Raw genomic sequence first — 15,515 nt, forward strand, 5'->3', positions numbered from 1 at the left:
GAACCGATAGTTAGGTGTACAAGTGACAGAGAAAAGGGGGAAATATTATAGAGTGAAGGTGAAGAATATGGAGAATATATACTGTACCTTATTGCTTATAGAATCCTGAGAACAACATATCTTCATTTATCCCCATTGGGGACAGTGAGCCCAACCGGAATATCCATCTTGCCTCTTGCCGTAAAAGTGCTGGTACTGGATCACCGCCCCGAATGTTGGACTGGATCTTTTCCAGGCCTACCACTTTAAGTTTACTCGGATTGTTACCATGAACAGCATGAAAGTGCTTAGCTACTGTAGAAAGTTGTCTGCCGTTGGCCAAGTCCTGTGCAGCGTTATTTATTGTAGAAACATGTTTTTGAACTCTTTTGCGAAGTTCTTGGGTCGTTTGACCGACGTAAATTTTCGGGCACGAGCAGATCAAGCCATATATTACACCCCGGGAGCGACAATTTATGTAGGAACGTAGTATGATCTTTTCTTGGTTGGTCGGATTCTGGAAGGAGTCACCTCTCAGGATCATGGGACAAACCGTGCAATCTCCACAAGGATAGGAACCCGTTAGTTGTATACCTCTACCTAGTGCTTGGCTAGGTCTCTGAAAGTGGCTCTGAACCAATGAGTCTCGCAAATTCCTGGCTCTCTTTGCAATCATCCTGGGTTTGGCTGTGATGTGTGGATGTAGCCGTGGATCACTCCTCAAAATACCCCAGTTTTTTTGCAGTATTTTGTGGATATCTGACCATTGATTGTGGTAAGGTGTTGTCAGGCAAGGTTTTCCATCACTCTTTCTCGTGCTAGGTGTGAATGTATCTTCCCTCTTGGTATGCTTGGCCCGCATATAGGCTCTAGATACTACCTTCCTTGGGTATGCACGTTTGCGGAATCTGTTGGTTAAATCCGTGCAGTGTCGTTGGAATTCCTCCTGGCTGCTGCAATTTCTCCTCAAGCGTAGAAACTGACCAATTGGGATCCCATCCCTAAGATGCTGTGGGTGAAAGCTCGAATAATGTAGCAAGTTGTTGGTCGCTGTCTCCTTTCTGTAGAGAGTCGTCTCAATATGTCCGTCCCGGGTTGTGATACGAAGATCTAAAAAGTTTACCTCTGTCTGTGAAAACACAGGTGTAAGATGGATCTGTAAATTGTTGGTATTAAGATCTGAGATAAACTCTTGGCAGGTCTCGAGTGACCCCCTCCAGAATACCAGCACATCGTCGATGTAGCGATGCCACCCGACGACGCGCTCACGGAAGGCCCGCGAGGGGTACACGCTGGTCTCCTCCCACCATCCCAAAAAGAGATTGGCATAGGAAGGAGCACAGCGTGCACCCATCGCGGTACCCGAGACCTGCCTGTAAAACACCCGGTCGAAAACAAAATAATTGTGTCTGAGGACAAAATCAAGTAGTTCGACCAAAAAGGAGCTATGTCGACAATCACACCCTAGGTCCTTCCTAAGGAAATAGGCAACAGCATTAATGCCCACCTCGTGTATGATGTTGGTATATAATGATTCCACGTCCATTGCCACTATCCAGAGTTCTTCATCTATCAGGTGTGGATCCAGATTTTCAATCTGTCCTATAAGATGTGAGGAGTCCCGTACATATGATGCTAGTTTGGTCACTCGATTCTGTAAAAAGAAGTCGATATAAGTACACGCCCTCTCACACAATCCCCCTATGCCAGCCACGATGGGCCTACCTGGTGGATTAACCAAAGTCTTGTGCACTTTCGGCAACATGTAGAATGTTGGTATGACTGGTTTCTTAACTGTCAGAAAATTCTTCTCCTTCAGGGATATAATCCCCGCATCTGTTGCTCCTTTGATCAAACGATCCAGTTTGTGTTTAAAGACATCCGTGGGATCTGAGGGCAAGGGAGAATAATATTTCTGATTGCTAAGTTGCCTCTTAGCTTCACCCACATATTGATCCATGGGCCATAGGACCACGTTCCCGCCCTTATCAGCTTCCTTGATGATAAAATTAGGGTTAGATCGTAACTCACACATTGCTTGTCGTTCTGCTTTGGATAGATTTTCATGTTTATATGGTTCTGCCTTCAATTCATGGACATCGGTCATCATACATTCAAAAAAGATCTGTATGGCTGGGAAGAGACGGAGGTTAGGTGTGATTTGTGAGGGTGATCTCAACGAAAAGTTCGGCCTACCTAGTAGTTCTTCTTGTTCGTTTTCTCGTAGGAGGTCAAGTAGATCAGTAAAGGTTCGTCGATCCGCCTCTGGCATGAAATCGGCAAGCGATGGTTGGTGGTACATCAATTTAAAGGACAATTTATTAATTTGTCTGATTATGTCTTGTCGAATGTAGAACATGATGTTTTGAGCCGGGGTCTTAGCTTCTCCCCTATGTCAAGACTGGATAAATTCACTCTGGTCAAGGACATATATCTTTTTTGTCGACAGCTGTCCTTTAAATTGATGTACCACCAACCATCGCTTGCCGATTTCATGCCAGAGGCGGATCGACGAACCTTTACTGATCTACTTGACCTCCTACGAGAAAACGAACAAGAAGAACTACTAGGTAGGCCGAACTTTTCGTTGAGATCACCCTCACAAATCACACCTAACCTCCGTCTCTTCCCAGCCATACAGATCTTTTTTGAATGTATGATGACCGATGTCCATGAATTGAAGGCAGAACCATATAAACATGAAAATCTATCCAAAGCAGAACGACAAGCAATGTGTGAGTTACGATCTAACCCTAATTTTATCATCAAGGAAGCTGATAAGGGCGGGAACGTGGTCCTATGGCCCATGGATCAATATGTGGGTGAAGCTAAGAGGCAACTTAGCAATCAGAAATATTATTCTCCCTTGCCCTCAGATCCCACGGATGTCTTTAAACACAAACTGGATCGTTTGATCAAAGGAGCAACAGATGCGGGGATTATATCCCTGAAGGAGAAGAATTTTCTGACAGTTAAGAAACCAGTCATACCAACATTCTACATGTTGCCGAAAGTGCACAAGACTTTGGTTAATCCACCAGGTAGGCCCATCGTGGCTGGCATAGGGGGATTGTGTGAGAGGGCGTGTACTTATATCGACTTCTTTTTACAGAATCGAGTGACCAAACTAGCATCATATGTACGGGACTCCTCACATCTTATAGGACAGATTGAAAATCTGGATCCACACCTGATAGATGAAGAACTCTGGATAGTGGCAATGGACGTGGAATCATTATATACCAACATCATACACGAGGTGGGCATTAATGCTGTTGCCTATTTCCTTAGGAAGGACCTAGGGTGTGATTGTCGACATAGCTCCTTTTTGGTCGAACTACTTGATTTTGTCCTCAGACACAATTATTTTGTTTTCGACCGGGTGTTTTACAGGCAGGTCTCGGGTACCGCGATGGGTGCACGCTGTGCTCCTTCCTATGCCAATCTCTTTTTGGGATGGTGGGAGGAGACCAGCGTGTACCCCTCGCGGGCCTTCCGTGAGCGCGTCGTCGGGTGGCATCGCTACATCGACGATGTGCTGGTATTCTGGAGGGGGTCACTCGAGACCTGCCAAGAGTTTATCTCAGATCTTAATACCAACAATTTACAGATCCATCTTACACCTGTGTTTTCACAGACAGAGGTAAACTTTTTAGATCTTCGTATCACAACCCGGGACGGACATATTGAGACGACTCTCTACAGAAAGGAGACAGCGACCAACAACTTGCTACATTATTCGAGCTTTCACCCACAGCATCTTAGGGATGGGATCCCAATTGGTCAGTTTCTACGCTTGAGGAGAAATTGCAGCAGCCAGGAGGAATTCCAACGACACTGCACGGATTTAACCAACAGATTCCGCAAACGTGCATACCCAAGGAAGGTAGTATCTAGAGCCTATATGCGGGCCAAGCATACCAAGAGGGAAGATACATTCACACCTAGCACGAGAAAGAGTGATGGAAAACCTTGCCTGACAACACCTTACCACAATCAATGGTCAGATATCCACAAAATACTGCAAAAAAACTGGGGTATTTTGAGGAGTGATCCACGGCTACATCCACACATCACAGCCAAACCCAGGATGATTGCAAAGAGAGCCAGGAATTTGCGAGACTCATTGGTTCAGAGCCACTTTCAGAGACCTAGCCAAGCACTAGGTAGAGGTATACAACTAACGGGTTCCTATCCTTGTGGAGATTGCACGGTTTGTCCCATGATCCTGAGAGGTGACTCCTTCCAGAATCCGACCAACCAAGAAAAGATCATACTACGTTCCTACATAAATTGTCGCTCCCGGGGTGTAATATATGGCTTTATCTGCTCGTGCCCGAAAATTTACGTCGGTCAAACGACCCAAGAACTTCGCAAAAGAGTTCAAAAACATGTTTCTACAATAAATAACGCTGCACAGGACTTGGCCAACGGCAGACAACTTTCTACAGTAGCTAAGCACTTTCATGCTGTTCATGGTAACAATCCGAGTAAACTTAAAGTGGTAGGCCTGGAAAAGATCCAGTCCAACATTCGGGGCGGTGATCCAGTACCAGCACTTTTACGGCAAGAGGCAAGATGGATATTCCGGTTGGGCTCACTGTCCCCAATGGGGATAAATGAAGATATGTTGTTCTCAGGATTCTATAAGCAATAAGGTACAGTATATATTCTCCATATTCTTCACCTTCACTCTATAATATTTCCCCCTTTTCTCTGTCACTTGTACACCTAACTATCGGTTCTGATTTTCTTTCCACCTTTAGACTTTCTATCCTTCATCTTTTATTATGGTTTTGTCACATTCTTGAGCCACGCTTTACACGACAGCCCTATGATATATTTGTTTTTATGCTCTCGTGGTGTGACTCCCTACATTGTACACACTCCACTTGGTTTTCTGCTTACTGTGTTTCTTCACCCTTGCGGTCGTGTCTCACTCTGCACCTATCTCGCAGCTTTTGTCACTTCCCACCGTGCGCACCCCTCCATCTCTCCTCTTTTCCAATTCTTGGTCTCCCTTCTTCAATATCATCATCCCCTTCACTCACTTTTCCGGTTTATATTTCCTACACCACACTTTACACTATTAATTTGGTGGTCTTTCTCCCTACAATTTCGTTATTTATTCCTGTATGTGTAATTGTACATTCTATAGTATATTTGTTATATCTCTTCTTTCATCTGGTACCCAGCAGGTCCCTGTGCTTTGCCTCATATGCATTCCATTTTTCTTCACTTCCCTCACTCTGGCTCGTCCGACCTCTGGTTGCTCCATCCTCCGGCAGAAATAACTTTTCAAATATTTGGGTCTCCTTTCCAGCGGACCCGGGACTCGCCTGTCATCCTTATCCTTTTTTGTCTGTAGTTTAATTTCCGTGACCAGCATAGATATTGGGAGATACGTGTATTTGTGTACTTTTGATATATGTTCTCCCTTTTTGATGTCTTCAACTAAGGTGGTTCTTCAGGTGTGTGTACTCTGTGTATGTGTGTGTGTGCGCGTGTGTACATGGGCCCATGTATGTGTCTGTTATTATATGTGTTGTTGGGGTAGTAGTTTTCTTTGCTTTATGTTTCATCTATGATGCATGTTCATGTATATATATATATTGTTGCTGCTATATGTTTTGCATATTTGAATCATGCGCATCACACAAGAATCTTTATTCATTTTTATAAAAAGTATGTATATACTATCGCACATTAACCAATTACCTATTTATGTACTCATTCATTCACTTGTTGATTAACTCATTGATATTAACATTTGTGCACTTCCCGAGGTATTTTTATATTTTTACCTTTTTATAGTATTCCCCTTCTTTATCATATATCCTTTTGGAGCAACAACCATATAGGACACATACAATCATCGTGGGCGCTCTGCGCGCAGAAGCATCGCTCTTGCATCTCATCAATGCGGCGCTGGCATGCCGTTATATTTGGTCACATGACGTCAGATCATGTGACCAATGACACTCGAAATGTGGCGCACGTGCACCAAAAAATAGGCGCACGTGCACCAAAAAATAGGCGCACGCGCACCAAAAAATAGGCGCATGCGCACCAAAAAATAGGCGCATGCGCACCACATTAAGCAGCAAGCAGAGCGCCCATCTTTCCATCATGGCGCTCCACACCTGCCACCACTAATTTTATTCATACAGGTATTTATACTGTGTCACCCATCACACCAGTTACCCCTGAGGAAGCCACTGGGTGTGGCGATACGCGTGGGGCCTCATCCAGCCCCCATTCTCCCCCTTTTTCCCTGCCAGCCCAGCGCCTATTGGTAACTATCATTGCACATACTTTACCTTTTGCTATATTGGCTCCCCTGCCTTTGCAGGGCAGCACATTCCATTGGTACTTCTGGCATATACCTTTTTTTTTTTTTTGGCTTTTTGGCTTGTTACTTGCTATACTGCATTTGCTGGACAGGTTTAAAAGGTTTGGGGGCTGTATAGGGAGGTTGGTCTTTATGGGTACTTATCATATACCCTACCCTCCCTCTGGTTATGTATAGAGGACTGTGTTCCTTTTTAAATGTTTTTATTCCCCTTTTTTTGGTGTGTTTTTCTATGTATTAATAAAATTTGTATTCTTGGCATAGCACATGGTTCTTTCTGATTTATTACACATATAACAGCTCCGTTGTTTCTCTCTCACTAAAATATGTTTAGTAAGATTTAGATGGTCAACCCCCTCTCTCTTATCAAACAGGAGCCTCAGCTGCAATCTCCAGCAAGTCCCGCAGGTAAGCCAGGACTTTCCCATCCCAGAGAAGCAGCTTAGTCTAATTCACTCAAGACTTGCTCCTTTCCTTTCCTTCCCTTAGCCACGCCCCTTCACCTAGCATCTCACAACAGACAGCTCAGCTTGACACCGCAAATTCTGTTTCTTTGTTTCCCTTAGCAACGTCCTCTGTCCCTCAAATCTCACAGCTGACAGCAAACTCTAATACACTCTACAGTTCTGCTGCTTCCTTTACTAAGCCCTGCCCTCATTTTATGCCAGTAGTTTAAAGAACACATCGGGGCAGATTTACTTACTGTCGCGATCCAGCAGCGCGTTCTCTGTAGAGGATTTGGGTCTTCCAGCGATTCACTAAGGTAGTGCGGCCGATGTCCACCAGGTGTCGCTGCTGCGCTGAAGTCCGCCAGAGTTTGCAGGAGTTCACGATCCTACCCTGGTTGCAGGTAAGCACGTGTCAAGCGACACTTTTTAAAAAAAAATTCTGCGGTTTTGCCAAATCCGTTGGGTTTTCCTACGGCCATGCTCCACGATTTCCATTGCATGAAAGCCGGCGCTGATGCGCCACAATCCGATTGCGCACGGCAAAATCCCGGGGCAATTCAGGGAAAAACGGCGCAAATGGGAAAAATACGGGAAACCCGACGAAAATGTGCGAATCGAACCCTTAGTAAATGACCCCCATCATGTCATCTCTCCCTCTAACTGTAAGTAAATATAACACAAAGGAGACATTACAATCTCCTGCCATATTAATTGATATAGAAACTGATGCACATGTAATTCAGACAGCAGTAAACGTTATCTATGCTAGGGAACACCCCATAGCCAAAACTCTGATTATAGAAGAAGCTTTAATTTTGACATGATGATTTCCAAATACATGAAAAAAAAACACTCAGTGTAAAAAAAAAAAATCTTAACTATTTATGACATATTCACAAGATATATCATAAATAGATGATAGGTGCGGGTCCCCCTTTTGGGACCTGCACCTATCTTGGGAATAGTGGTCTGCTGACCTTCTCCCTGCAGTGGGAAGAATGGGGGGAGTGCCACCCATACGTGTCCATTCTCCATTCAGCTCTATTGGAGGATCGAGAACATCACCTCAGCTGTTGTTGGTGCTCCCACAGATTGGGACCCACATCTATCATTTATTTATGACATATCCTGTTACGATGGGAAGGCCCCTTTAGGTGCATCTTAAGGTACTAAGCCTTCAATGGGCTCGGGTAAAAAAAAGACAAAACTAAACTGCTGCTCTGCTCTAGCTTCCGGTTCTAGTACTGTGGAAAGAGTGTTTGCTGACCCTACCTGCTGGGTCAGAAGTACCAGAGGTCACAGAACCAGCTGCAGCAAGTCAGTGACCTTAGCCTAACACTTGCTGTTGCTCCCATCACTACCCTTTTAGGCAGGTTTCAAAGATTCTCAGAAAATCCCTTTAAGGAAAGTTACATCTGTAGAATGCGTTTTATCTTTACTCTTTTAGAAAGCACCAAGTACCAATCACCTGGTACCAAGTGATAACCCCAGTTACCCTACCATGATATTTAAGTGCAGCTTTGTTTTTTAAAGGAACTTTGTCATAGTTTGTGTAACCTGCTGACTGTACCACCCTCATCCAGTGACCTTTTCATCATGTACTGAAAGTAGGGCAGGATATGTGTTAGGAAGATGTGCATTACTGCATTGTAGCAGAGAAATTGTTGAGTCATACTTAGAAAGTCACGAAAGCACAAAGCTGCCAGCATCGGATGCCAGCTTACATTTCACATTCAGGTCATCCTTGAAATCAGTTGTACTGGATATAGTGTAACTATTATGCATCCCTGAGAAGCCTCCGGCTCTTTGTAGTGGTATTATGTTAGTGTACAATGGACAGGTGGAGTATTCTCCACATTGGTCTTACTAAGAGATGCCGTTAATTAAATAAAAAGGAAATATATATATAATATAATATTTCCTTTAAAGACTATGCATATTTAATTATATCTTTGTGTTCCAAGTAGCAGCAGGACTGTGAAAAATAGATTCATATTCCAGGATTGCAGCTGGGCTTGATGCACTTGTGATGCATATCCTAACACTTCTGTGCTCTTAGATATCTGAATTGAACTACTCCACCCTCCACACACCTGATTAAAAGCTGTAGCAGGATTCTGGTTGACTACTACAGCAATCACTAAGAACAGAGGGAAGGGGCTTTATAGCAGTTTCTGAAGAAAAGCAAGAGCACATCAATGTGAGGACACTCATCCCAGTGCACCAAGTCCAGCTACAATCTTGGAATTTAAAAGCATTTTTCATAGTCTTGCCACTACCAACAACACACACAGAATTGGTTACATAGCTCTCTAGGTCTGTACCATTCATATATTTGTTGGCCGAAACCTAATTACAGATACTAAATCTGCACCAAAAGGTGGTAATACACTAAGGAGAACATTGGGGGTTACATAAAGGGACTAATATGATTTTCTGAGACGCAGACTTGATTTATTGCCCCAAGAGATTTTTCCATTTCCTCTGGCAAAATATTCCAGGAGACCTTTCAGCCTTTGCAAATTTTATTTAAGAACCTGTAGGCCTTTCTGTATACAGACGACTGAAATGGCCTTAGTAACTTGGCAAGTCCCAATCCAGAGCAGGATCTTTCCTCATGTAAACCGAAGGCTAAGTGTCACCCATGTTTCAGTGTGTGTCTCCTTCATATGCAGATTATTTATCATTATGGGTGCAGGTTGGGTTTAATTTTTGGAAACTGTTGATAATATGTCTTTGCCGCTGTCTACTGTTTTTCTATCACTTAACAACCTGGCGTACAGACTATGCTGAGAAGACCCATTATAGAAATCAGAACCTTTGTTCTGCCAAGAAACCCTTCAATATATAAGATGGAATTCCCCACTACTCTATACTTCATCTATATTTTACTGAATATCTCGCACTCCATTGACATCAACGGGGCTTCCAGATCTACTTCCCACTTGTAGGGAGCAGGTAAGGTGCCCCATTCTATGGATTGTGGTGGTCCAGGCTGTCAGACCCCTACAATGAAAGACGTAGCAATTATCCACTAACCATCCAGTAGGTAGAGACAGTTTGTGCACTAAAACTGTAAAATACTAGGGTAAATGTTGTGCTAAGGTATTTAACTGTACCTGTAAACAAGGTGTAATGTAAATTGTAATGGCGTCCGTTTTTTAGAGGAAATGACAACACAACGTGCTAAGGCTGGTTATTAGTTGCAGCTGTCACGTGTCACATGTAAACAAATAATGGGCACTGTATAAAAAAAAAAAAAAAGAATGTGAAATTGGCCAACTATTTTAACTACTGCATCCAAATGAACCTCCTATAGCAAGAGATGGAACTAGAGTGGTAACTAGAAGCTGATTGGTAGTAAATGTAAAATATGTATCAGGCTACCAATTTTTATTTATATTTTATGGCGCCGGCATCTTATATGGAAAAAGAGATCCTTGGCCCCTTTACGCTTCGGAAGAAGTTGTATGATGACGCCCAACTCCTGATGTATTCGGCGGCTGGCTTCGCTGGTGTACAATTCTACGCTGGGGCCTCCCCGGCGTAGAATTGCACTATTGTCAGTGACTGTTCAGCCCTGAATGGTCAAAGAGAAAAGAGAGTGTGTGGAACCAATAATATTACATCTTAGGAAGAAGAGGCCTTGAGTGTAATTTATAATACACCAGAGTCCAGACTCATGTTCTTTCTTGATAGTTTTGAGGCACACAGTGTTTGGTACTGTCAGATAAGAAATACACTGTGGAAGGTAACGAGAAAGTACCTGTGGCATACCGTAACATATTATAGGGTTTATGAGACTTAAATCATGTCCCTTCTTGAGTAGTGACAAGGTGGTCACCACTGCCTCTATCTCCTGAGTAAGTGATAAGCAGGTTGTGTTACCAAACTCCAACAGGACCCCTGCTTCTATCTCCTGATTAAGTGATTAGTAGGTTGTGTCATTACTCGCTTAAACACCAAGAGGTATATTGTGCTCATGTATTCCTCAAAGCATCAGGGTTATTCTCAGGGGCGCAACTTGAGGGGGTGCAGAGGGTGTGGTCGCAACCGGGTCCAGGAGGCTTAGGGGCCTATTAGGTGTCCATTTCCCATATGAAAAGACTTGCACTATAAACCATAGATTGTGGTCAGGGGCCTAGCACAAACTTTGCACTGGGGCCCATCATCTCCGAGTTACACCACTGGTTATTCTGTCAAGGTAACACCAGCACATACTCCATCTTACAGGAGCATCACTCTATGTAAGTGGGCCAGGAGCCGCCTTACCCTGGTAACTAAGCCTCTTTTACCACGTGACGTGGTAAATAAAAAAGATATAGGAACACATTGCCCATGATTCCTTCTATGATGACCCAGTTTCGAATTTCTGAAGTCATGTTAGCTTCCTTTTATATGTCCATACTTAAATGAATGCAGTACTATTGTCAGCCTGGAATGCCTAAGGTCCACCAGTAAAATCCATTCTTGCTTTGCAGTCCTTGCCCTGGACTGTTATGGTCCTGAAGACCCTCTCAGTAAACTCCTGACAGGTTTCTACCTTGAACCTAGGCCCTCGTAGCTTTGTGTGCCATGAATACTTGCTCACACACAGCAGTAGGTCTTGGACAGCAAAATGATCGGTAATTGAGGCACAAAGGGTTATTGAGAAGGAGGAAGGATAATGTTTGGTGTGACTTTCCACCTAGTTGTCATCCTAGTCACCCAATGCATTTGCAGAATATTACATTTAACTGGGGGCTTTATCTAGCCATATGCTGTATGCTGTATGCAAACAACACCCTCTCATGATTATTTTATGTAAGCCACCCTCAAACCCTATGGATTCATTAGATACAGCCCCCCTCACTCCTATGGATTCCTTATATGGGCTCTGGGCCCCGTCGCTTGACCAAGTAAGCCAAGTACTAGCGCCAGCCCTGGTTGGAGGCCTGCTAAGCTATAGAAGGTAGCAATGGACCTTTGGCTCATCTTGAGTGTATAAGTGTATCTTTACTAAATCTCCATTTCCCATCCTACATTATGTCCTCTACTTGTCCGAAATGTCTCATTCTCTCAGATACTTCCAGGAGAAAAAGTGATGTTTATAGAAGTGACATCTTACAATAGAAGAAGAACAAGGAAATTAGCTTGGAAAGTAGCATTATTGAAATAAATATTGAAGCTACTTACGCTTTTTCCAGAAATGCATCCCGGGACATGTTCTGTGCCAGTAAATTTGTTGCCAGACTGAAAATCTCATCTGTCCACTCCTAAGTAGAAGTAAAATAAACATGCTTTAGCTAAAGTACAAAAGCCATAAGATGTTTAGTTTGATCTGTCTTTGTAGCCAAGCAAATATTTTTTGTGTTGCATGGGAAGAAGAAAACAGGGATGTAAACATATTGTCAGGATGATGTTCTCACCTGTGAGAGACCACAAATAGTCAAGACAAAGAATCTGCCTTAATGAAAGATGTGTTACACACGTTTCTTTCAGGGTCCTATCAATGTGAACTGAAAACTAGGCTCATTCTGTTGAAACCTTTTGTGTGAACATGGTGGTTGGCCATTGTTGCCTAAATGGAAATTTAGTCCAGTAAATCTAATTGTTATTTTAATCATATGTGTATTACATAGACGGCAATGGCGGCCTGGCGGTGGTATGGTGCCACACATGTGTGGCACTGATCCGGCCGTACACGTACATCGTGCTTGTGGCCTGTTTTCTATGGAGGGGTCACCTCCTCCTCTCCAGCACATTCCGCCATGTGTATGTACCTTTAGTCTGCATGCACACAGACTCGTGATTTCTCCAGTCCGGTATGTCCGTGCCGTATGAGACCGTATATATGTGACGTTTTTCATCCATATGTAGCACATATGTCAGTGCATGTCAGTGTGCTTGGTTTACAAATCTTGGTCCTAATGGTAGATGCCCTTTAAATACTCTACATATATTTAGGTTTTTATGCAGTTTTGGAAGCCAATTGTATTCAAACAAAAAGTGGAAGCACATATTATTGATAATTTCTTAATCTGTATCATCTACACGTGGTATTGGCTTTAAAAATTAGAAAACCTGAACGTGTGTCCTTACCCTCATACAGAGCTTTATTAGACTCTCCCCCTAGTACTTAGGAAGGGGAGACCATTCAGCTGCTTCAGCGTGTCTTTCCATTTCTTAATGGAGTCAAAATATTGATAAGGTGTCAAAGAATTAGTCCACAAAATAAGATTGGTAGGTCAATGCTCAGTATCCCTACAGATAAGATGTCCTCCTCAACAGCTCCTGTACAGAGAACATAACAGGAAGCTGAAAGGACCATTTCCTGTGTAGTAGTCAGACCAGGTTACTGCAGATGATTTGAATGACAGCTTAACTGCAGTGACTGAGTTCAGCCACTACACTACAGTGGAGCTGTCCACTTCCTGTTACTTTCTCCGTTTATTGGTTGACATCTGATCTATAGGGGTGCTAGGTTGTGCCAGTGACCTTGAAAACCTATTTAGTATCTTTCACCCATCAAACCAATTTAAGATAGAAAACACCAATAAAGGGGTGGTAAGTAGCTGGACATTTGATACAGTATTTTATGCTCAATTCACATTAAAGATACAAAATGAATCTGAAGTCATGGATGGCTATAGGGTTCTAAATTTACAAAAAAAAAAATGTACACCTAATAAAAAACAGTTTATGTACCTTAAAGGAAACCTACCACTTCTGAAGGTAGGTATGAGATACAAACACCGGGCACCAGCTCAGGGTGAGCTGGTGCCGGTGCTTAGTCTCGTTAGTGTTAAAACCGCGGTATCGCCGTTTTAACACTTTTGAAACTTTCTAGCAGAAACTGCTTCGGCGCTGCGTGCCTTCAGAAGTGGTAGGTTTCCTTTAAGAACATAGAAAAACCCCAAAAATACTTTACTGTCCTGTAGGTCCATCAAGTTTAACCTTATTAGACTTATTTAACCTTATGTCCAGATGAGGACATGGAATACCCATTAGAAGGGCAATTTTGTGGTTAAATAACGACATTTTGAAATGGATTAGCTGGGAAAGCTTTTTTTTGAAGAGTCGCATACAGACTTCCAAATGAATGGAAAATTGATGTATTACATGGAAGGACCAGGTTTGAGGTGTATTAAGATATTAGTCCTTAACTTTGTCAAACCATTAAAAAAAGTGGGCCTATAGGTTTTGCACTTACTGGCTACATATGGTAACAGAAGCAAAGGGGAGCTGGAGTCCTTTCTTTTGATTAGCTCTGAAGTTAAAAGGTAAAAACCACCATGATAAATCACTGAAGGGCTCCTGGGGGTGTTACCAGAGTCCCTTCATGCTACAGTTTCACAGGCTGTTACACTGTTCAAGAGCACTTCCCCTCCCTTTGTGTGTGATTACAGAAGGCAGAGGGAGAGGGAAGTGCTGAGAGAATAGAAGGGGACACAGTATAACAGCCAGTGAAGCTGCAGCATGGAAGTCTCTGGTAATAGCCCCCACGAGGCCATGGATAACAAATTATCAAGATTATCAAAGATTATCAAAGAAAGTGAATTATAAAAAAAAGAAGATTGCCTGGATCTATGAGTAAGTGTCACTGGGTAATCATGCTTCATTTTGATGGTACTGTATATTTCCTTTAAGGAACAGTCCTCCAAAGGTCCTCCAAAGGCTCTTGTATACACATATGTCCAAAGTCAATCAATATGTATGAGCAGTGCAGTTCTGGAGGCCGGTCTTTTTTTTATCTTTACGGGACAGTATAAATTGGTGGGTGCTCTGGGTGGCCATGGGCTCAATAGAGGCTTGGGCTCTTTGTGGACACCAAAACCACCCATATTATAATCTGCTACTTCTTAGTATGTCCTGCCATATAGAAAGTTGATTCGAAACCCCTTTGAGTATACTGTTCCTATGTAAAGAAGTACAATGTTAAACATGCTTTATACATTTTAATGTACAGTACACTGAGGGCGGAGGATTATTTTTAGAATGTAATTGAAAACAGATGCTGAAGAATGTATAAAATCCATTAAAAAAACTGGGATTTAACATTACTTTGGGACAAGGGGTAGCTCAGCTGCCAAGACCCCCACTAATCCTTAAAATCAAGGGGCTGCAGTGTTGAAAATTTTGTGCGCACCATGGATGCTCTCATCCTCCAGCTACGCACCAGACTGCGGCATGTACTGAACTAAAAGATGGGTAGGGAAATCCCTGGATTTGGACTAACTAGTGACAACTAATATCAACTAAGCCAGTGGTGGCAAACCTATAGCACGGGTGCCAGAGGCGGCACTCAGAGCCCTTTCTGTGGGCACCCGGGCCATTGCCCCAGCACATCAGACAGGATATATTTTAAAGTGATACTTACTTTGCTACTTGGGACTATAGGAAGAGAGAAATAAGTAGACAGTGCCTAATTATCTTTGGAGGACCTTCTGCTGCCCCCATGATTCTCTTTGGGACACTGGAAAGAAGCTAAAATAATGCTAATTTTCCATCATGTCCTCAGGAGGCCAGTATGATCGAAAGTTGTTGAAAAACAGGGAGCAATAAGTACTGCTTTAATTTTTGGTTGGCACCTCGCTATAAATAAGGGGGGTTTGGGGGTTGCAATTTGGGCACTCGGACGCTAAAAGGTTCGCCATAACTGAACTAAGCAGTCAGTCCCTTCTAGTAAAATGTTCGAGTTCTAGATTCTAGAATGTAGAATGTAGAATCTAGTTCTAGAATGTCGTTATAGTAGA

At 42.9% G+C, this 15,515-nt stretch overlaps 1 protein-coding gene across 3 annotated transcripts in view; it reads right to left on the reverse strand.

The window, feature by feature from the left end:
* PLCB1 (phospholipase C beta 1) overlaps positions 1-15,515 on the reverse strand; it is a 457,336-nt gene that overhangs the window by 174,721 nt on the left and 267,100 nt on the right. For all 3 annotated transcript variants that reach the window (XR_011854040.1, XM_072140489.1, XM_072140490.1), the window contains one exon: positions 11,956-12,035. Coding sequence is in view for 2 of the 3 variants with exons in the window: in XM_072140489.1 (XP_071996590.1) it covers positions 11,956-12,035 (80 nt within the window). In the remaining variant the exon portion in view is untranslated. The remainder of the gene's footprint in view (positions 1-11,955; positions 12,036-15,515) is intronic.

This window comes from Engystomops pustulosus, chromosome 3, assembly GCF_040894005.1.
Source record: "Engystomops pustulosus chromosome 3, aEngPut4.maternal, whole genome shotgun sequence".
Taxonomy (NCBI): domain Eukaryota; kingdom Metazoa; phylum Chordata; class Amphibia; order Anura; family Leptodactylidae; genus Engystomops; species Engystomops pustulosus.